Below are 24,112 nucleotides of genomic sequence, written 5' to 3'. Positions count from 1 at the left end.
TCCAGGGATGCAAGAAACTGATAAATAGAATGTTCTGAACCTTGAGCATAGTTTACTCTGCTTCTAAAAGGCTTGTTGGAAGCCCTCTTAAGATGTTGGATTAAGGAGGTCTGTGTCCAACCAGTTCAGTAACCTTCTTAAGCATTCACCCCAGATTCACGCTATAACTTTAGTGTGACGTCTTTCTAATGTGAGAGGACACAGAGGCAAGACATTTTTCATTAGTTTGTGGTAGATTCATGTGTACTACCAACTAACAGTATGAATGACTTCCTGGAAACTGAAATGTTCACCATGAACCCCTTATTTAAACCGTATCACCCCCCCTCCTTACAATGATGGCTGGCTTCTCACTCCACCTTCCAGTGTGGCTGTTCTGAAACCATATACCATTGTAATAACTACATAGAACGAAGTTACGGTTTTGTAATGGTTTTAATTTAAGATTCAAGGTTTCTATAATTCCCATCATGCTTGATGGGTGATATCATTTAATCTATAGTACTTTCAATGGGTCCAGATGTTACCATGGATTTGCAGACAACAATTAGCTGGAATATTGCTGACACATAAGTCAAAATGTTGACCTAAGGATATTAGGAGACCTTTTATCACCATGTCTTTTAAGAAATTAATACATATTTGTCCTTCATACATGTCTTCTGTTTTGATCGAGTGATAAAATCATATCTGTAAAAGTATACATTTCTAGCGGTTCTTAAACTATTATTGTATGTGAAAATTTCTCTCGAACTCTAGCCTTGCATGTAAAAATGTGGAACATGGTACAAATTGCAGTTGTTCTTACACTAGCCCAACGTCGTATCGATTCCTTGTATGTTCTGAACATGTTAAGAAATTGACAATAAAGCTACTTTATCTTTATCTTATCTTTATCTAGTGTTGCCTTCCCTTTGGTTGCTGCTTCTCAACCAAAACACACATGCCAGAGAGGTGAGGAAGATTATCACACAATGTCAGCATGATCTGGAAGATGGAAGGGGCACAGTCAGTGAACAGGGAGCTTGAGCTGCTCCCCCCGCGACCCGACCCCGGATAAGCGGATGACGATGAGAGAGATGAGATGAGAGACAGTCAGTGAACCAATATCAGTGTGACTGGCATCAGTGTCTGCTCACACTCTTTCCAGCTGGGTGGAGTCGACTTCCAATCCAACAGGACTCAGTTCACACAAGTAAAAGAGTGTGTCCTTGCTGGCCTCCGCTTCTGTCAGAGGCTCCAGGCGGACAAAAGAGTTGCGGACTGGTTGTTTTGACTCCAGGCTGGTGTCCAGCAGCTCTGAGGGGGAATCAGTCTCCACAGAAGCACTGGAGCTGGAGGAGGGCTGAAGGTGGATGATGGCGAAATCAGAGGAGCTGCTGCTGCTGCCACTGGTGCCTGGGTCCAACTCTGGAGAAGGGGTACAGCCATCTAGGATGGCCAGCAGGGGGCAGGAGGTGTACTGGATTAACTGCTTATCTGAACAAAAACAAATGGTCAAAAAACGAAAACATAATCGATAATCACCATTTGCCTGACTGTTATCATGCAAAAAATGACACCATATGTGTTGTAAAGAGAACTACTAATTACACTTTGTGCTGATGTAACACTGCGGACGGCCAACCAACTGATGGACACAGCGGAATAAATGTGTGGACACATGCTGCTTCCATTCAGTTTACAAGGCTCACTGAAAGCTCTGATGAGGATTAAATTGATGTATCCTCACTGTCTCCACACCTCAACTCAAACTAACACAATGAAGTGAGGGATCATGGTGGAACAGTAACTAACACACATATTGTCTTCTTAAAGGGGACATATTATGCCCATTTTTCCACAGTTGATAGGGTTCCTTGGGGTCTTAATGAAATGTCTGTAACATATTTTGGTCAAAATACCACAAGGATCATTTAAAACTGCACCCACTTACCCGGTCTAAAAAAACCCTCCTCATATTGACCTGTTTTGATTGCCCCGCCCAGTGTTGCCAACTTAGCGACTTTGTCGCTAAATCTGGGGACTTTCCAATCCCTCATGGCGACTTTTTTTGTCAAAAGCTACTAGCGAAAAATCTAGCGACTTTTTCTGGTGATATTGGAGACTTTCTGTTTTTTTGGAGACTGACGTGAAAGCACGTATCGTTCTGCAGTTACTGTCCTCAACGAGCAGCGGGTGCTGCCGTGAGCCCCTCCGCCATCCCAACGCACTCACAGGCGGTCAGTCTCCCAGCTGCAGTCCGAGCAGAGAGGAGACCCACGCTCCGCGTCCTCCAGAACTGCAAATGAATTGCGCGTGCGCAACGCCACCGCTGATCCTGCCCTGGCTTACAGAGCGGGATATAAGTGTCAATGTATCTTCACTGTCACTGGAAAAAACGAGTCATTGAGTTCAGTCTCTTCATTGATGCAGAGTCCACATCGTGATGCATCTAAGAATCGACACATTCCCACATCTCTCGTGTGGAACGTGGTGAAACTGAACCCTTTCAGGGCCCTGAAAACTAAACCAGACTTAAGAAGAAAAAAAAAAAAACGGATAAAGGAGGAGGGCTGGACGTAGAGCTAGCAGTTCCACCCCACATAACGGCCTTTTGATTAAATTTGATATTCTAACATTTAACAATACAGGACAAAATTGATTTATGTACAGTGCCTTGCATAAGTATTAACCCCCTTTGGACTTTTCTACATTTTGTCATGGTATAACCACAGATTACAATTTATTTCATCGTGAGTTTATGTAATGGACCAACACAAAATAGTGCATCATTTGGAAGTGGGGGGAAATATTACATGGATTTCACAATTATTTACAAATAAAAATCTGAAAAGTGTTGAGTGCATATGTATTCACCCCCTTTACTGTGAAACCCCTAACAAAGATCTGGAGCGACCAATTGCATTCACAAGTCACATTTGCAAGTCACATAATTTGTAAATAGGGTCCACCTGTCTGCAATTTAATCTCAGTATAAATACACCTGTTCTGTGACAGACTCAGAGTTTGTTGGAGATCATTACTGAACAAACAGCATCATGAAGACCAAGGAGCTCACCAAACAGGTCAGGGATAAAGTTGTGGAGAAATATGAAGCAGGGTTAGGTTATAAAAAAATATCCAGAGCTTTGAACATCTCTCTGAGCACCATAAAATCCATCATAAGAAAATGGAAGAATATGGCACAACCGCAAACCTACCAAGAGGAGGCCGTCCACCCAAACTGAAGAGTCGGACAAGGAGAAAATGAATCAGAGAAGCAACCAGGAGGCCCATGGTTACTCTGGAGGAGTTGCAGAGATCCACAGCTGAGGTGGGAGAATCTGTCCACAGGACAACTATTAGTCGTCTACTGCACAAATCGGGCCTTTATGGAAGAGTGGCAAGAAGAAAGCCATTGTTGAAAGGGATCCATAAAAAATCCCGTTTGGAGTTTGCCAGAAGCCATGTGGGAGACACAGCAAACATGTGGAAGAAGGTGCTCTGGTCAGATGAGACCAAAATGGAACTTTTTGGCCTCAATGCAAAACGCTATGTGTGGCGAAAACCCAACACTGCCCATCACCCTGAGCACACCATCCCAACAGTGAAACATGGTGGTGGTAGCATCATGCTGTGGGGATGCTTCTCTTCAGCAGGTGCAGGGAAACTGGTCAGAATAGAGGGAAAGATGGATGGAGCCAAATACAGGGAAATCCTTGAAGAAAATCTGATGCAGTCTGCAAAAGACTTGAGACTGGGGCGGAGGTTCATCTTCCAGCAGGACAATGACCCTAAACATACAGCCAGAGCTACAAAGGAATGGTTTGGATTAAAGAATGTTAATGTCTTAAAATGGCCAAATTTGAGGTCTGGTCAAAGCCCAGACCTCAATCCAATAGAGAATCTATGGCAAGACTTGAAGATTGCGGTTCACAGACGGTCTCCATCCAATCTGACTGAGCTTCATCTTTTTTGCCAAGAAGAATGGACAAACCTTTCCATCTCTAGATGTGCAAAGCTGGTAGAGACATACCCCAAAAGACTTGCAGCTGTAATTGCAGCGAAAGGGGGTTCTACCAAGTATTTACACAGGGGGGTGAATAGTTATGCACCCAACAGATGTCAACTTTTTTGTTCTCATTATTGTTTGTGTCACAATAAAAATTATTTTGCACCTCCAAAGTACTATGCATGTTTTGTTGATCAAACGGGAAAAAGTTTATTTAAGTCTATTTGAATTCCAGTTAGTAACAGTACATAATGGGAAAAAGTCCAAGGGGGGTGAATACTTATGCAAGGCACTGTATGTTGGTCTAGATACAGCATTAAAGTCATGAAGTTGTTTTGAAAAGTGATGGCCTATTTCATGAATTAGGCGATGACGTCATTTAGCGACATCTAGCGACTTTTAGGACAGCCAATAGCTACTCTCCTTACTGAGGAGTTTGCAAGTATGCGGCCACTTAAATGTCTGACGGGTAGCAGCAGCGAGCTAAAGCTAGCGTTAGCTCGCAAGCTAACGCTAGCCGGGCTCCACCGGCCCGGTTAGCTCGCGAGCCGGGGGGAGCCCCTAGGGAACTAGGGGAGCGTTAGCTCGCGAGCTAACCGGGCCGGTTGAGCCCGGCTAGCGTTAGCTCGCTCGTCCAAGCCATGTAGCTCCCTACATGGGCATGGTGTGACTATGACGTTTATTTCGGTCGTAATCCCATTCGACGCACTCTGGCGCATCGTTTCTGAAATAGACGACCCACAACAAATCACGAGAGTTGTTTTTTTCCAGAGTTTTTTGGACGGTAGACATGCCAGATACCCAAATTAATGTGTAGAAGCACTACACAATTGGAATTTTCATAAAATGTCCCCTTTAAAATCTTTCACTGATGTAAAAAGTACAATAAACTGGTGCCTAATGTAATTTATGAATGTATCTGTTATGCATCTGGGCCAACATTCTGGACTATTGGGCTACAGTAGGGTAACATCTGGCTGCCTGTGCAGCACATGACAACTGGGTTGCTGCACTGCTGTGTCTCACTGGCATCTGTTGCTCACACAGAGAGCGTGCCTGCTATGTGTTCAAGTATGACTAGTGTATTTCCTCTAATAAAAGTAGTGCTATGTACTCAAATAATTGCCATGACACTGCAACATTTCCATTATTTCGCAGATCACACCCAGCTGGAATTATCTGTGAGGCCTGAATCACAGTTTAAACTTCAGGAATGTCTTTAAGACATTAAAGCCTGGATGACTCATAACATTTTACATCTAAATTCAGACAAAACTGAAGTCAATGAACTTCAAAGAAACATTATTTTGAGTTATGTTTTGAGTGTGTCAATTGACTCAGACATAAAACAAGTCTCTAGGACAGCCTTCTTTCACCTGGATGCTGAGATACTGGTCAATGCTTTTGTTACCTCTAAACAGCATTATTGTAATTCTTTATTATCGATATGTCCTAGTAAGTCTGTGAAAAGCCTCTAGCTGGTCCAAAATGCTGCAGCATGAGTGCTGACAGGAACTAGAAGAAGAGAGCCAATACTCCAGCCTTAGCTTCTCTGCATTGGCTGTCTGTAAAAGTATCACTATGGATTATTTAGTGTAGATTTTCTTCATTGAAAATGAAAACCTACAGCACAATGAAGTATGCAAGGAGTGAATACTTTCTAATTCCACTGTATGTCAATGGAGGTTAGGCTGTGAGTGTGCAAGTATTCTGAACTTACCAATGTTTTCTTCTTCTGTCCTGTCTCTGTTCAGCTGTGCAGTGTTCTCTTTGGAGGGCACACTCTCCTATAAAACACATAAAAGCTTCAAAACCCCCCAAAATAAAAGACTTTTCAAACATGTAGATATAAATGACAGGTTTACATTTTTTTGTCTGTTATAGACACAACAATAGTGAAATGTCTACAAGTGCAGTCTGTATTATTCTCAGGCAGCTCCACTATAAATACAATGAGAGAAGTGTTTTTCTACAAAAATCTTTCTTACTTGTAATACTTGGAGTACATATGCTCCCCTGGACTCCTGCTCTAAATATGTGTAAATGATGTGCATATTCTGATGAGTAGACTTTTGTATTGTTCCATTGAAGTTTCTTTCCTTTGTAAAACCTCAACCATTACAAAAGGCAACACACTTAAAATACACCCCTGGAGAATTTTTTTTTCTGTTGTCAACATGACTGAGCAGTGAACCTCCTGCATGTGTGAAAGGAAAACTGGAAAAAATCTGGACCCAAATCTCTAGATTGTCCAAATGAGCAGCCAAACTGATCAATTAAAACGTCAAAAGTAGCATATAATAGCTTGTAGAGATAAGTAAAGTGTCGAAACCAGATGGGGATAGCGTGGCAGCCACAGGAAAAAAAGTACCCCACAGTTTCTGGGTCAGGGCAAAAGCACATTTGGCCCGGTCACATTTTACCATGTGTGTGGTAGAGTTACCTCCCTTTCCACTCAGCCAGTGCTCATTTTACACTTTTAACAGTAAAGACCAAAGCCTGCCCAGTATCAATTTGTCCCTTCAAAGTTTTATAATGAACCATATATTTTTTTCACTTTTGTAATAACATATTATTAAGAGATATCTAAATATAATCTCTAAAAGCCACATGCGCACTTGCACGGTCTGATTCCTTGTCCTCTACTCCTGAGGCAGGGCTGTACACACATACACACTTACAAGTATACTGATTAGTTGCTGTGCAAAAAAGTAAAAAGCAGAACAAGAACTTAATCAAACCAACTGTTCAACAAACATGTAAAAAAGCAATAGTTTACCTGTGTAACAAAATCCCAGTGCAGTGATTAAGCTAATAGCTAATTGTTACAGAGAGGCTAAAACAAAAACCCTTCAATCTCAAGTGGGGCTGGGCAATAAAACAATAAATAATTATAACCATTTGCCAGTAATAACAATAGCAATATATCACAAGACCAATATATATCAATGTAATGCTTGTGTATTTTTCAAGCATAGTAATGAGGTACAACACATAATTGACTTTGGATTTTTAAAATGTATGGCTGTTGATGGTAAAAACATAATGGACCACATCACGGGCAGGCGATAGCTTGGACATTTGGTTGTGTGGCAGCACCAATTTTAGAGATCTCATGTTATCATGAGAAGTGTATAAAATGTTTTGGTTTGTTTTGAAACTGTTACGGGACAAATCTGAATATGGCGGGTGCCACATCCTTGACAATTAATTGGAAACTCTGGGCAGCTGAAGACAGCGAGGAAAAAGGACAGAGAACAGGAGGAAGGACTGATTCTGACTCATAACTTAATACAGTATCTACAGGAGTGACATGAGACAGATGGTCAGATTCTCCTAACCATAATTTCATAAAATAAATACAGTGACAATATGCTTCTCCACATCATACATTTTATCAAAGTAGGCTTAAAACCTTCCTTTTTGATAAAGCTTATAGTTAGAGCTGGTCCAGGCTTGTCTTAGACCTGCTCTTAGTTATGCTGCTATAGGTCTAGAACAGGGGTGTCCAAACTACGGCCCGCGGGCCAACTGCGGCCCGCCATCCATGTCTTAAAATATAATATATTTTTAAAAAAAGTACTTTTTTTTTAAATAAAAATGTAGTAGCACTTAAATGGCACCTACTTATAGCACTTTGTTTTGCTTTATTTTTGAAGAAATTTTACTTTCTTGATTCTTGTTGTTCTGGGTTTGTACCCTCGGGGTTGATGCACTTAAGGCCGGCGCATGCTTCTGCGTTTTCAGAGACATGCAAGAAGGGGTACGCTCAAGAGCCCCTTGCGTGCCCCTTGCGTGTGTTGCCCAATTTTTGTAACTATACAGAAGCCCGCAAGGCTGTGATTGGTCCGCTAATTACATCCTTTCCGGAGTCACATTTCCAGTTTCATGCCTCATAATACCGGCAGAAACCACGGAAGATTCAGAAGAACGAATATGGACCAAACAGAAGAGCGTTTGGCAGAAGAGGTCCGAAAGTATGACCACTTGTATAACCCGTCATTGACGGAATACAAGGACACGCAGATGGCCTGCAATCCCTGGAAGGACATCTCAGCTAACGTCGGTTTGCAAGTCGACGAAGGTATGAAGCTGTGGAGAAAGATCAGGGACAAATTTGTCCTCCAGAAAAAGTAATAAACAGTCGACAATGACTGCCACACACAAAGAAGGCGTCTCTAAGGTCGTCTTCGACAAAAAAACTTTACTCCACCTAGTGTTCTGGCGGTGAATTGCTTTGCAACACGCGCAACCCTTGGAGAACCATAAATTAAAACAAGTCTATCGACACAACTTCATGAAAAGTTGCATCCGCAGTTGCAGAACCATGCGCCGGCCTTTAATGTAAGTCGCTTTGGATAAAAGCATCAGCTAAATGAAATGTAATGTAATATAATGGACTATGGCCCACTGTATTGCACTTCTCAGCCCAGACTTGCCAGCTGTCCCTCAGAACGCCGCCACGCTGCCACGCCCCGCCCACCCTGAGCGAAGCGTATGAGTCGCACTGTCAACAGTCCGCTCCAGGGCAGGGGGGCATGGCGGCATGAATGGCCCAGTCCTTCCAAATTATTTTCTGTATGTGGCCCTCGGGACAAAAGGTTGGACACCCCTGGTCTAGAAGATCGGGTGGCACATGCGTTCTACAACAGTGCTATCTTTAGAGCAGTAAATTTGTGAAAATTGTCAAAACAATTATATAAGGAGGTATTGATCATCTTAATGTTTTTGTGTGAATGGGATTTCATTTTTACCTCTATGGCATCAAAATCAATTCCAAATTGCTTTCCATATAGCATGGACTGGAAATCCTCCAGACTGCAGTCAATACTTTCCAGATAGTCCATCAGCTCCACCCTGACAACACACACAGACATACAGACACACGCACACACAAACAATGCTCCATTACTAACACATAATCAGGGACATGCACAGACATTTTGCAGGGCAGGGGCTCAAGTGACAATAAGGGAACCTCTTATAATTATTTATTGATTTTGCCAATACCAAATCTAAGCAGTGAGCTTGGCAATGCACATACAGAGCCTTGTCATTTGGATCTGTAGGCCATTGCTCTTTAGCAAGTAAATGGTTTTGTATTTATATAGCGCTTTTCTAGTCTTGATGACCACTCAAAGCTCTTTATAGTACAATTTAACATTCACCCATTCACACACACAGTGCACTTTGTTGTTCTATGATGGCAATTCGGGGTTCAGCATCTTGCCCAAGGACACTTCGGCATGCAGATGTGGAAGACTTAGGATCGAACTGCCAACCTTCAGGTTGGAGGTCGACCGCTCTACCCCTCAGCCACAGTCAATACGTTTTTTCTCCATCTCTTCATCTGTTTTTGTTTTTTTAGACATTGAAGACATGGAGGAAGCCCTCCTTGACTTCCATTTCAAACACATAACGCACGACAAATGAGAGACCTGCTTGCATTGAGATACATCAGTGGTTTCATCTAACGCCGGGTTCACACCGGACGCGGAACCGACGCCAAAGCGTGGCGTAAACGCTAATCCCTTACTAATAATATCACATACTTCTGCTGTTATCAGCCTGCAGTAAAAACGGCATTTAATCATTTTTTTCAAGCATATACTTACTTGTTGCTCCAACATTAAGCAACAGCGTCCCAACATGTGTCTTTTTTAGTGTTGTCTTTATACAACATGTTCCGAGGATCATACAACTCACTGTACTTCTCCACTTCAATGATTAATTTAATGTCATCCATGTTGAAGAACTTCTCCGCTGTTTCCTCCGTTAAATGTCGGGTGTCAAGGGTAAATAACCTATTCTCCACTCAAGCCTATGTGGAGAATACGTAGCCCCCCTCTCTCTTTTTATCTGTATGACTGCTTGTGTGGCTGTAGTGGATAGGCAGAGGGGGACATTTAATAATGTGTTTGGTAAAAGTGGTAAAATTAAAACTCCAAGACAACAGAAGGTGAATACAAAGTATGGGATGCATATTTGATCATTTATATCATATAAAATATAGTTTAAAATCATTTTTCAGTGTGTTTCCTGCCGCGTCAAGCGGAAAAAATAGACTCGACGCCGAAACGATCGCTTCACAGCGCTTCAGCGTCCGGTGTGACCGGCACAAAGGTTTAACATGGGAGTGGATGGGAGCCAGAGGCTTGACGCTGCACTTACGCCACGCTTTGGCGTCGCTTCCGCATCCGGTGTGAACCCAGCGTAAGAGTACTGAAAATATATTGGCCACCTTTATTTCTTTCCTTATATCTCTTTTTGTGAACGGGGCCAGAGCTTGTATGAAATATTTTTGTGTTCTGTTAAGAGGAGTGAAACCTCTTCTTACCCTTTTTCTGGTCATTATCCAAATGTAGCCTGAGTACACTGTCGTACTGGCTAAACATTTGAACAAGTTCAAGAAAGTTGCCCTTGCTTGAGCTTGAGGCATCACCACTGAAAGCCTTCCCCTGTCATGCAACATATAAAATTATGTCACTTAATCAGCTCAAAATGTCTGTTTCTTGTTTTTTTTCGCTCTCTAATTGCCTCGCCTTGACCACCTGATACTTTAAAAGCTGCTTGTAAAGCATTCTTTTTGTATGTGTTCCATCGCACCATGCTTGTTAAGAGGGCCTCTGAGTCTGCATGCTCTTGCATTTTTCAAGTCCCTTTTACCAGTCGTTTACCAAAGCAACTCTCCAAGCACTGTTGCTGTACCTTTATTCATTAAGAAAAAGCCGACAACTGAAGCAGCACATACTGTCCATGTCGGGAAAATACTCCAACCATGGCTTATTTTCATTCCACTTCTTTTTAAATGATCGGCCTTCAGTATTTTGGGGAAATCTGAAGACAGGTTGGCATGGTCCTCTATCAACACACATTTTCACATAGATCACCCTTGAAATCAAAAGGTTGGTTGTGGGTGGGATCTGTTGGATTCTTTAAGGATGCAATTTTTCTTCAACAGTTTCTGTTTCCTCAAGCCCACCTTCTTCTATGACTTCCTCAAACTCAACATTATCCACCATTTCCACTCCTGGGACCTCTTTCTCTTCAATGCTGACAGTGATTTCCTGATCATCTTTGGTCTCTTTGTGAGGTGTTGCCTTACAAGCCTCCTTCCGTCTCTCAGTTGTTACTTGTGAGATCTCTACTGCTCCCTTAGGTGTAACATTTTCTACATCTGAATCATCTGTTATCTCTTCTGGTGTTGCTGCAGGTACTTGTTTTTAACCATTCATTTAGAGATTTGCTAATCTAGGCTGTTTCCTGGCACTCCTTCTCCTTCCTTTTCTGAGTGCAAACAGGAATATAAATCAAATTTAAGCTCAAGCCCCCTTTGATGTCTATGTTTGGATTAGCCAGCACATAATATTAAAGTATTAAAAAAAATCCTCAAAAAGTGGGCCTGAATGAATTAACCCAGGGAATATTCCTTACAGATTGGCTAATAGCCTAAATTGGTGAACGGCTTTCTTTCCCTACAGAGGGTGTGCAGATCAAACAACAGCCTTACAGATTTCTGGAACATCCCTACCATGTTAACATGACCCACTTAAACCTGGTGCAAGAAAGGATTTTCAACTCTTAACCAATTATTGGGAGGCCACAGACTTAATGACAGATTTACCCTATTTTTAATCTTATAATCACCAGAGCACAACACAAGACGATTTGGCCACAACTTAAGACCACACACTTGCGATTTGTAGGAAACAATTTCACAGTGGGGAATCCAGAGACTTGGAATATAACAGAAACTCGCATGATTCTTCAGGTTTGTTATTGCAGTTGGAAACTTTTCAGTGCCTTACTGCCAACTACTGAGCTGGAGTGGGGAAAACTTGCATGATTAAACTAGACAACAGAAAAAAATATAAAATGGAGGGCCAACATTTTTTAGCAAAAAAAAAAATCTATTAATTAGTTATTTGTAGCTATTAGTTGTCCAATATTCTGTTATCCTGTGGCTCAATTGCTACTGAATTTGAATGGCCCTGATATGGAATAAGCAGCTCTTGAAAAAAAGGAAGAAATTATTCACTTACACTACCGTTGAAAAGTTTGGGGTCACCCAGACAATTTCGTGTTTTCCATGAAAACTCACACTTTTATTTATCAAATGAGTTGCAAAATGAATAGAAAATATAGTCAAGACATTAACAAGGTTAGAAATAAGGATTTTTATTTGAAATATAAATTTTGTTCTTCAAACTTTGCTTTCGTCAAAGAATACTCCATTTGCATCAATTACAGCATTGCAGACCTTTGGCACTCTAGCTGTTCATTTGTTGAGGTAATCTGTCGAAATTTCACGCTTTCCACGCTTCCTGAAGCACCTCCCACAAGTTCAATTGGCTTGATGGGCATTTCTTGCGTACCATACGGTCAAGCTGCTCCCACAACAGCTCAAGGGGGTTGAGATCTGGTGACTGCGCTGGCCACTCCATTACAGACAGCTTACCAGCTGCCTGCTTCTTCCCTAAATAGTTCTTGCATAATTTGGAGGTGTGCTTTGGGTCATTGTCCTGTTGTAGGAGGAAATTGGCTCCAATCAAGCGCTGTCCACAGGGTATGGCATGGCGTTGCAAAATGGAGTGATAGCCTTCCTTATTTAAAATCCGCTTTACCTTGTACAAATCTCCCACTTTACCAGCACCAAAGCCGCCCCTGACCATCACATTACCTCCACCATGCTTGACAGATGGTGTCAGGCACTCTTCCAGCATCTTTTCACCTGTTCTGCGTCTTACAAATGTTCTTCTGTGTGATCCAAACACCTCAAACTTTGATTCTTCTGTCCATAACAATTTTTTCCAATCTTCCTCTGTCTATGTTTGTGTTCCTTGACCATATCAATCTTTTATTTTTATTGGCCAGTCTCAGATATGGCTTATTCTTTGCCACTCTGCCTAGAAGGCCAGCATCCCGTGGTCTCCTCTTCACTGTAGACGTTGACACTGGCGTTTTGCGGGTACCATTTAAAGAAGCTGCCAGTTGAGGACCTTTGAGGTGTCAATTTCTCAAACTAGAGACTCTAATATACTTGTATTCTTGCTGAGTTGTGCACCGGGGCCTCCCACTTCTCTTTCTACTCTGATTAGAGCCCGTTTGTGCTGTTCTCTGAAGGGAGTAGTACACACCGTTGTAGAAAATTTTCAGTTTCTTCGCAATTTCTCGCATGGAATAGCCATTAATTTCTAAGAACAAGAATAGACTGGCGAGTTTCACATGAAAGTTCTCATTTTCTGGCCATTTTGAGAGTATAATCGAACCCACAAATGTGATGCTCCAGATACTCAACTAGCTCAAAGGAAGGCCAGTTTTATAGCTTCTCTCATCAGCTAAACAGTTTTCAGCTGTGCTAACATCATTGCACAAGGGTTTTTCAAGGGTTTTCTAATCATCAATTAGTCTTCTAAGGTGATTAGCAAACACAATGTACCATAAGAACACTGGAGTGATAGTTGCTGGAAATGGGCCCCCTATTTCATTAAAAACCAGATGTTTCCACATAGAATAGTCATTAACCACATCAACAATGTAAAGAGTGTATTTCTGATTAATTTAATGTTATTTTCATTGAAAAAAAGTGCTTTTCTTTGAATAATAAGGAAATTTCAACGTGACCCCAAACTTTTGAACGGTAGTATATATATATAAAGAGCAGGTTGCCACGTACTTGCCAAGCAGGTTGATGTTCTGTGATATAGCTCCGTTTTCGTTCAATATGGAGTCCATCATCTTGAAGGGGTCCTCCAGACTGAGGCCTGAGGCTTTATTGAGCTGCAGGGCGCTGCTGGTCGGGCAACTGCTGTCTAAAATGCTGCTCCTCTGGGCATCTTCTGATGATGCTGGCACACCAGCCTCTGTCTGTTTGTTATCTGTGCAGGTGGTGCTGACCTCCGTCTCCGCTGGCAAGACTGCACAGTTGTTCAGCTCTACTTCCACGATTTCTACATCACTGGGGAGGGTAGTTTCAAACAGCATGTCATTAACCAAGACAATCCTGACAAGTACTGTCATGTGACAAAATTAGGATACCCAATTAAAGATTCAGTTATATATTAAGAAATATCAATGTGAATATTTATGTTTTTCAAATTATATCTATAGACAAAGATGTAACAACAAATTCACTTTCTTACTGACACCATCCTTAACACTATGCCCTAATAGCTAGTAGGGATGTCCCGATCCGATATTGATATCGGAAATCAGTCCGATATCAGCCAAAAAAGTGAATATCGGATTTTATCGGACTGAATCTAAAAACTCCGATATAAGCGCTCCGATATAAGCTGTCCATTTACCGCTCCAGGACTTCTATAATAGGTGACTCTGGTTTGATCACACTCCAACACAGTAGGTGGTAATGCCCCTTAATTAACGTTGGTGCCGGCCGCGGAAGAAGAGCGTCTCTGATCCAGCATGCACAGCCCACGTGATCACAACAACGACAACGTGTGTGCCTGCAGGTCCAAGGTGTAGTGATGTCGGCTGTGTGGAAGTATTTTACCGTAAACTCGGACAAAGACGTTGCAGCTAAATGCAACATTTGTCAGGCGCAAGTGTCCCGTGGAGGGACAGAACCGGGAAGGTTCAATACAAGCAACCTCATCGCACATTTGAAAAAACACCACAAAAAAGAACATGAGGATTTTCGCGAGAGCAGCAAGGTGAAGCAACAAGCCTCTGGCTCGCTTCAGCAACCCACGCTGGCCGAAAGCTTTGCAAGACGTGACAAACTTAGCCTGGATGCCAGACGAACTTAGCCCCGCCCACAACATTTTGGTCGGGCAGTTCGGTCTGGAGTCGCTCCATTGGGAAAAAATTATGGGGCGTGTTTCAACTGACCAGGAAGTAAAATTCCTCTTCGCTCAATTGGATAGACCTACAACCAATCAGAGCAACATAGTATGTGACGTATGCTAAGCAACGCATTGTGAGTTATTTACTAACCCGGGTTCACACCGGACGCTTCAGCGCAGCGCCAAGCCTTAAATAACAGCTGGCTCCCATCCACTCCCATGTTAAAACTTTGTGCCGGTCACACCGGAGGCTGAAGCACCGCGAGGCAGCCTTGGCGCAGCGCGGTGCTTCAGCCTCCGGTGTGACCGGCACAAAGCCGTGCAGCGATCTACTGGATCAACGGGTGATATTATCAGCGCTGCCCGGCGGTTCAGCGTCGCTTCAGTGTCCGTTGTGAACAGCCAAGCGCCGGGGCGATAGGGATTAGCGCGGTGCTTTGGCGTCGCCTCCACGTTCTGTGTTCCTCTTTCAAAATGAATGCGCTGTCGATGTCTTCTAAAACAGACTCAATGGCAGCATCTACACATCTCAGCTCGCCAGAGGCAGGCATGTTTGTTGAAAACGAATTCAACCCGAGGGCACTTTGGTGACGTGGTTGATTACGTCACCGTTGATCATCTGTCAATCATCGTATAAAGCCCGCCCTGACAATCTGATTGGCCCAGTCCGGCCATAATTTTTTCCCAATGGAGCGACCCCAGACCGAACTGCCCGACCAAATCTGTTGTGGGCGGGGCTAAATTCGTCTGGCATCCAGGCTATGACAAACTACCACGGGACAGCAAAAAGGCAATGGCCATAACAGAAAAGATAGCCCAGTTTATTGTGCTTGATGACCAGCCCCTGTCGGTGGTGAGTAATGTCGGGTTTAAACGCTTAATGGAGCACCTCGAACCTCGCTACATTATTCCTATAGTTTTTGTTGTTTTTGTCCCTGCCCACAGTTGTTTCCAACATATGCTGACAGTAGAAAAATAACTGAAGTGAACTTGAATTGTTTGCACTTTAAAATTTAATTTATTCTATTCAATTGTATAATGATGTTGGTAACCAGTGGTTATTTTGCACTTTAATTTTAACATTTTGTTTTCATTGGATTTGTTGAGGTAATACTCTTATGTTGAAGGTTAAAATTTATGTAACCAATTGGTTAATAATACATGGGTCAGTTTTTCCTATACCTACTGTTGCTGACTATTGTTTTCTGTTATATCACTACAACATCAGTAACAGTAACATCACTTTATCAAGCCTTTTCTAACATTCCACACAACAAAATAAGGAATAAATATATGTATGATTTGCGCCTATATCGTATCGTATTGATATCGGTATCGGCCAATACTCAAGGCTACAATATCGGTATCGTATCGGAAGTGAAAAAGTTGTATCGGGACATCCCTAATAGCTAGTATTTCCCCTTTTGTCTGTAATAATCACAATTTTCCAATAACTGTCTACTTGTCTCTGACATCATATTTTACCCAGCTCTAGAACTTTTTCAGCTGTGTAATGTTTTATTGATTTCTTGTATGAACATCCCCTTTCAAATCGGCCAATGGCTGCAATAGGACTAAGCTCTGAGTTACCACTTGGCCATACCAGAATTTTACCAGAGTTACTGGAATGTTTTGGGTCATGTCATGTTGCATGGTTCACTTTCACTATCTGGGTTAGATGGCCCAATGTGTTGTTGGACAAGATCTTCAAATTTCTCTGTTCTTTTTGGCCAGGCTTCCACACTCCCAAAGATTATTTTAACATTTGTTTCTTTATTTTATAACTTATCTGATTTGTTTTAACTGTGACTCTTGTATGTTGCGGTCACTAGGTTGAGCCAAACAACATCTTTGAGGATGTGGCCGTAACACCTGGAAACATGCAAATGTGAATCTGCCTCATATCCCACTCTACATGCCCACATTCAAGCATAAATACTCAATGAAAAGTACCTTGTGAATGCTGAATGATAGTAATGACCCTGCTGATCTATAATTTTGATGGCAAATGGTGGAATCATACAAGGAGACGACTTTCTGGCACCTGAATCGAGTAGCTCATGAGCGACACATTGTTTGGTTACACTTACACTTACAAATGAAAATGCAACAAGTTGCAAGGCGTTGCAGCTGATACTATGCAGTGAGGGGGACAGAGAGGACAGTGCATGAATTAAAAAAGCAATATATAAAGAAAAATATTTAAAACCTAAAGCTTCTAAATTATTATTTGGAAATGGAAATATTATAGGTGAATACAATATACACTCTACAAAAATATTAAAGAACACCTAAATCACACCTCAGACCTTGATGAACAAATTATTGAAAGTTGAAAATCTTTCCTGGTGCAAATGTACAACAATGGTCAAAGTCAACCAAAATCATTCAAACCACACCGAAAATCGGAGTAAAAAATTGCATCATGGCAACTCAGTAGTGTGTATGGCCTCTGCTTGTCATTATGCACTCCCAACAATTCCTGGGCATGCTCCTGATGAGATGGCAGATGGTGTCCTGACCTGGATCAGGGCACCATTGAGCTCCTGGACAGTCTGTGGCGGAATTTGGCAGCGTTTGGTACACGATACATAACGTCCCATAGGTGCTCAATTGGATTTAGGACAGGGGAATGTGAGGGCCAGTCAATGGCATCAATGCCTTCATCATCCAGGAACTGCCTACACACTCTGGCCACATGAGGCTGGGCATTGTCCTGCACCAGGAGGAACCCAGGGCCCACTGCACAAGCATAAGGTTTGACAATCACACTGAGGATTTCATTCCAGTACCTAACAGCAGTCAGGCTGATGGCTACGACATGGAGGTCTGTGCGACCCTCCAAGGATATGCCTCCCCAGATCATGAATGACCCACCGCTGAACTGGTCCTACTGGATAATGTTACAGGCAGCATAACGTTCACCACGGTGTGTCCAGACTATTTTACGCCTGTCACATGTGCTCAGTGCTAACCTTCTCTCATCTTTGAAGAGAATGGGGCCCAAGTGGCGGACAGTCCAATTCTGGCGTTCTCTGGCGAATGCCAATCGAGCTGCACGGTGCTCGGCTGTGAGCACAGGTCCCACTAGAAGACGTCGGGCCCTCAGGCCACCCTCATGGAGTCTGTTTCTGGACAGTTTGGTCAGAAACATGCAAACCAGTAGCCTGCTGGAGGTTATTTTGTAGGGCTCTGGCAGTGCTCCTCCTGTTCCTCCTCACACAAAGGAGCAGATGCCGGTCCTGTTGCTGAGTTGATGCCCTTCTACGGCCCCGTCCAGCTTTTCTTATGTAACAGCCTGTCTCCTTATATCTCCTCTATGCTATTGAGACTGTGCTGCAGACACAGCAAACCTTCTTGTGAATGGAAGAATGGATGTGCCATCCTGGAACAGCTGGGCTACCTGTGCAACCTGATTGGTCTGCAGATACCGCCCCATGCTAACAGTAGTGACAAGGACACTAGCAGATCACAAAAATAGAGAATAATAAGTCAGGAAGGACAAGGAGAGCGCAGCGGTCTGTGGCCACCACATGTAAAACTATTCCCTTGGACCAAAGAAGGTGAAATGGATTCAATCACTTGTGCGTCCTAAATGGACAGATCGATGTCCCTGAAGTTTAACTGACTTGGTTTTATACTGTGATGATTAAGTGTTCCCTTCATTTTTTTGAGAATTGCATTTATTTATGTGGTCTCCATTCTGCATTCTGTGCACCTGATAGCAGTCGTGTTCACTGCAGTGAATTTATACAAAAATCAAAAAGTTGTAGATGCACACAGTGTTATATATTATTAAAAACTATTAAACGCTCAGTTGTGTAACTCTACATTGCCAATTAATGGTTCCTGGTGTAATTTGAGTTGGCATAAAACTTCTCTTAAAGTCGATTTATAATATGGTTTTAATTCACTACCCCATGTCTGTGTTGCCTATTTATCTTCTAAAAAATGTTTGTGTGCATGAGCCAGAGTTCGCTTTCAGTTGCACATATTCTCCCAGCAAGTTTGTTTTTATAGATCCCAACTTCTGCATGGAAATCAATCAATCAATCAATCAAATTTTATTTGTATAGCCCGTATTCACAAATTACAATTCATCTCATAGGGCTTTAACAGGGTGTGACATCCTCTGTCCTTAACCCTCAGCAAGAGTAAGGAAAAACTACTAAAAACGGTAAAAATACGTAGAAACCTCAGAGAGAGCCACATGTGAGGGATCCCTCTCCCAGGACGGACAGAAGTGCAATAGATGCCACGTGTAGGAAAGTGACTTATGAAAATCAAACTTGCGCCGTCGCTGATTATGTAATTTGACGCCTGTGACAGAAGCTTCTTGTCGGTCCTCTGATGACATTTAAGGATTTCTGTTGGAAACTTCTTACTCTTTGGCTGAATTTTCACGGATGGCCTAACCTGCTTTAAATGTTATCCACTTGTAATAACTTCCCAGGCAGTGGGATGGCTCATTTGAAATTATTTTAAAACTATTTATATCACTACCCAGAGTCATATGCATGAAGAGTCTACAGACCTCAGATAGCTCTTTGAATCTTACCATGGTGTTACCACTCACTTCAGCAATCAAGAGCAAACTAAATGTTCCTCCAAAATGATCTGTAACAATTGTTGTGTATTCGTTAGAGTAAAACATGTTGGTATGTGCTTAAAACACATAATGACAGGTTAACATTTATGATGCTTTTCTTCTGGACTCTCAGACATTCACAGAGAGTCCTCTCTACCCTTTGTGGACGACCTTTGACCTAGGGTGTTGTCTTTTACCAGCTGGTGGATGGGTTCCGAAGGAATGTTTTTGACTATTGTGTTTTCATGTTCGGACACAAAAACGTGCCCTTATTTAGTTAGTCATGGGAGGAACAAGTGTCCCTATATAAGTGTATGTAAGAGTCCCGCACATCAGATTTTCACCATTTGGCTGTGTGATGTCTCCGGGTATCTAGATGCCCGTCCCGACCTGTAACTTCTTGTAATAAACCTTGTTATACTGAAACTACTAGGTCCTCTGAGTCCTTCCTTCATCATCAACAACTTCTACAACAACATCGACCTCTCGGCTACATAGAATATACGATACAATGTTCTATCATTTCCACATGAATCAAATTTTTGGCATTAGAGATAGTAATGAATGTTGGGGCATCCAACCTCGACATTTTCAATCAAAAGGCAAATATTTAGTTTTATTTGATTATTTATAATACCTTAATCTCTCAAATTAACCTCAAATATACATTTGTTTAACTATGTAAAAAAAACACGGATTAACATGGTGAGTCAATATACTAAGCTCCTCCACCTGCATGATATTATATTTTTTCCTTTGAAATTATTCAAAAATAAAACGCACAATGTATTTGCATGAGGGCATAGAATAATGCATATGAGACTTTTGTTAAATACAGAAAAGGAAAACAAATGGCTCACATACTAAAGACTGATCAACAGTATAAATACAATGCTATGAAAAAAAGTGTTTGCCCCCTTCCTGGTTTCTTATTTTTTGGCATATTTGTCACACTTAAATGCAGTTTTTAAATGGTAATTTCATTTATTAAGGGAAAAAAGCTATCCAAACCTAACCACATTCTTTGGAAAGCTGAATTCAATTTCACTAGCCACATCCAGGCCTGATTACTGCCAGACCTGTTGAATCAAGAAATCCCTTAAATAGAACCTGTCTGACAAAGTGAAGTAGGCTAAAAGATCTCCAAAAACAACACATCATGCCGCGAGCTAAGGAAATTCAAGGACAGATGAAAAAAAAAGTAATTGACATATATCAGTCTGGAAAGGGTTACAAAGCCATCGGGACTTCAGCGAACCACGATGAGAGCCATTATCCACAAATGGAGAAGACTTGGAACAGTGGTGAACCTTCCCAGGAGTGGCCGGCCTACCAAAATTACTCCAAGAGCGCATCGACAACTCATCCAGGAGGTCATAAAAAAACCCAGAACAACATCTAAGGAACTGCAGACCTCACTTGCCTCAGTTTAGATCAGTGTTCATGATTCAACGATAAGAAAGCCACTGGGCAAAACTGGCATCCATGGGAGAGTTCCAAGGCGAAAGCCACTGCTGACCATAAAGAACACTAAGGCTCGTCTCACATTTGCCAAAAAACATCTTGATGATCCCCAAGACTTTTGGGCAAATATCCTGTGGACTGACGAAACAAAAGTTGAACTTTTTGGAAGGTGTGGGTCCCGTTACATCTGGCGTAAAACTAACACAGCATTTCAGAAAAACAACATCATACCAACAGTCAAACATGATGGTGGTAGTGTGATGGTCTGGGGCTGCTTGCAGCTTCAGGATCTGGACGACTTGCCATAATTGATGGAACCATGAATTCTGCTCTCTACCAGAAAATCCTGAAGGAGAATGTCCGGCCATCAGTTTGTGACCTCAAGCTCAAGCGCACTTGGGTTATGAAGCAGGACAATGATCCGAAACACACCAGCAAGTCCACCTCTGAATGGCTCCATAAAAGCAAAATGAAGGTTTTGGAGTGGCCTAGTCAAAGTCCGGACTTAAAACTCGATTGAAAATGCTGTGGCATGACCTCAAACAAGCCGTTCATGCTCGAAAACCATCTAATGTGGCTGAATTTAAACAACTCTGCAAAGAAGAGTGGGCCAAAATTCCTCCACAGCGAAGTGAAAGACTCATTGCCAGTTATCGCAAACGCTGATTGCAGTTGCTGCTGCCAAGACTGGCACAACGATTTATTAGGTTTAGGGGGCAATTACTTTTTCAAGTAGGCCAAGTAGGTTTGGATAGCTTTTTTCCCTTAATAAATGAAATCATCAGGGGGCAAATACTTTTTCACAGCACTGTAGATACATCATCATCTTTATGAGTTTAAACCTCGAGGAGACAGACTGCTATTTTCTTTGTTTCACTGTACTATCATTTGATGTATGCTGCTTGTAGTATTTTTCATAACAATGTTGAACCATGGTTGTAAAACTATTCAGGGAGTGCCGCTAGTTTCAGATGTGATGGAGCCTGGTTCAAATTGTGCCATAAATCAATGATGAGTTTGTGCAAAAATTAAAACCGTATTTACTGTTTACAAATGTTTGTAAAATCCTCAGTATTTTTACGAGGCTCAGTTGCATATATTTGTGGAAATTCATCTTCTGTCACTATGCAGGCAGTTTGCAGTAAAATACATCATGACATATTCAGTGTGTTGTCAGCATTTGCTAATCGTAGTTGTAATGGCGGATTCCGGGTCGGGTTGGCATCATAAAATGGTGTTGGACCACGACCGAGGCGGCGGCTGATGATGGATCCTAATAAGCGGCAGTGGACAATGACTGTGGACTATAGTGGCATCCGATCTGGATGGCGGATCATGATCTTGCTGGCTGCTGACCATAGACTATGATTGCAGCAGGACTGCTTGACATATAGTATTGAAGTTATCCTTCAAAATGTTTACCCTCATCAATGCTGCTAAAAACTTTATGCTTGATGATGTTTTCCAACACCTGACATCTATTGCACTTCTGTCCGTCCTGGGAGAGTGATCCCTCACATGTGGCTCTCTCTGAGGTTTCTACGTATTTTTACCCTGTTAAAAGGGTTTTTAGTAGTTTTTCCTTATTCTTGCTGAGGGTCAAGGACAGAGGATGTCACACCAATGTTAAAGGCCTATGAGACAAATTGTGATTTGTGAATATGGGCTATACAAATACAATTTGATTGATGATTTGCACTGCTGCATATCAGACACTATTTGTTTAACAGCTGTTATCAGTTACCACATCATCTATGAGAAAGCATTTTTCAAAGCAGTAGAATAATGTGAAGTTCACTTAAGTAAAATGTGACTTGTCTTACCCTTCCTCATAGTCTGTATGTGACCCCTCTGTGATCTCCGCCATCACTTCTGCATCATTCTCAGTCAAGTCACAGATGATAACATCATCCAATATCTCAGAGCCCTTCACACCATTCAGACTGTTGACAGATGGCTTTACGGGACACAAAGATCACATCATTCAACAAGATGTATTAATAAACAAAAATAGCCACAAAGGCTTGAAAATATCTTATTTTATAAATGATCGATATTAAAAAACATTGATTCATAAGTTTTCATTATAAGCAATACCTACCATGTTGTATCACAAGTTATTTTATTTACTGACCTGTTCAACACACACTTTGTCATCATAGATCTGATGAATGTATTTGGGCTTCTTTCCATTGCTGTTAATAAGAATTGGCCTGTTGACAAGACCGTGAAACATTATCAAAGTTCACATTATGAGAGTGCTGAAATGGTTAGTTGATTTACGTGTGTTATTGAGAAAGATATCATGGTAATTTAAATTTAAAAAAATCATGCATGTTATTCAAACAAAAAATGTAATTTTCTACTGATTAATCTTTTAACATAGAGATTGGGTTTCATTGTATCTTTATCATGCATGATCAGTTAAAACACTGATCATTACAGGTTGACTGAAAAAAGAAAATCACTATATTAACATAACAATTTGAAGAAATTAAATAAATTCACATTCTGAGATCCCATAAACAGTTACACCACTGGCTGGGAAAAGTTATGAAACAGATGATATCCCATTTTCACTGTGTAGAGCAAAAGTGTATCTGAAAATGAGCATTGTAAAAACAACCCATCAAAAGTGGGGTAGGTAGTGGGAGTGAAATCAGCAGTTATTCCAAATGTAACCATGACATGTTCGATCACCACAAGACAGTCTGATAATATAGGCAACAACGCTCTAACCACATTGTAAGAAATTATACACAAGTTCACATTCATTTTATAGAAACATATTTCATTCATGAGGCACCTCATTCAGTGGGTCATTCACGACTCACTTATCAGGTCATCTGTGCCACTTTAACAGCTGCAGGGACCCTGTTTGTAGGATCAGTGCTCTAACTATGATACCAGTTGAAGGATGAACTCACCTCTTACGCTTTAAATTCAGGATGTGGTTGTTCTGTACTAATGTGACGATGAAATGTATCAGCTGAAAAAAAAATATATATCATGAGATACAACAGAAAAGGCTGATAGATTTATAGCACAGACACTAGGGCCTCAGTTCCACTTAGCTCTGTGTCCATACGTGGACCAGAAAGATATTCATTCCGAGTGCAACCCATTTGATCTCCGATGTGTTGCAAAACTCCTCCTTTCCAGTATTTTTCAGTCTCAAATGTCCCAATATTGAAATTGAAAAGATTGCAATCAATTTTGGACATACCATATTTGCTTTTTGCCACAGGAAGATAACATAAA

The 24,112-nt window shown here is 41.6% G+C and overlaps 1 protein-coding gene across 8 annotated transcripts in view; it reads right to left on the bottom strand.

Moving 5' to 3' along the window:
• Positions 1 to 416: 416 nt before the first annotated feature.
• Positions 417 to 24,112, bottom strand: part of hsf2 (heat shock transcription factor 2) — a 38,935-nt gene continuing 15,239 nt past the window's right edge. The window contains exons 6-12 of one of the 8 annotated variants that reach the window (XM_053444654.1): positions 23,779 to 23,840; positions 22,986 to 23,064; positions 22,675 to 22,808; positions 13,671 to 13,952; positions 8,749 to 8,851; positions 5,715 to 5,781; positions 417 to 1,479 (exon numbers count right to left, since the gene is read on the bottom strand). In XM_053444654.1, the coding sequence (XP_053300629.1) occupies positions 1,136 to 1,479; positions 5,715 to 5,781; positions 8,749 to 8,851; positions 13,671 to 13,952; positions 22,675 to 22,808; positions 22,986 to 23,064; positions 23,779 to 23,840 (1,071 nt within the window). In that variant the 3' untranslated portion in view covers positions 417 to 1,135. Of the gene's footprint in view, positions 3,795 to 5,714; positions 5,782 to 8,748; positions 8,852 to 13,670; positions 13,953 to 15,740; positions 16,936 to 17,881; positions 18,261 to 22,674; positions 22,809 to 22,985; positions 23,065 to 23,778; positions 23,841 to 24,112 lie in introns of those variants that run through there. The other 7 variants (XM_053444655.1, XM_053444656.1, XM_053444658.1 and 4 more) reach the window with 7 other exon arrangements.

Source organism: Pleuronectes platessa, chromosome 17 (genome assembly GCF_947347685.1).
Source record: "Pleuronectes platessa chromosome 17, fPlePla1.1, whole genome shotgun sequence".
Lineage (NCBI taxonomy): Eukaryota > Metazoa > Chordata > Actinopteri > Pleuronectiformes > Pleuronectidae > Pleuronectes > Pleuronectes platessa.
The sequence above is the reverse complement of the archived record's forward strand: the minus strand, read 5'-3'. Positions and strand labels throughout refer to the sequence as shown.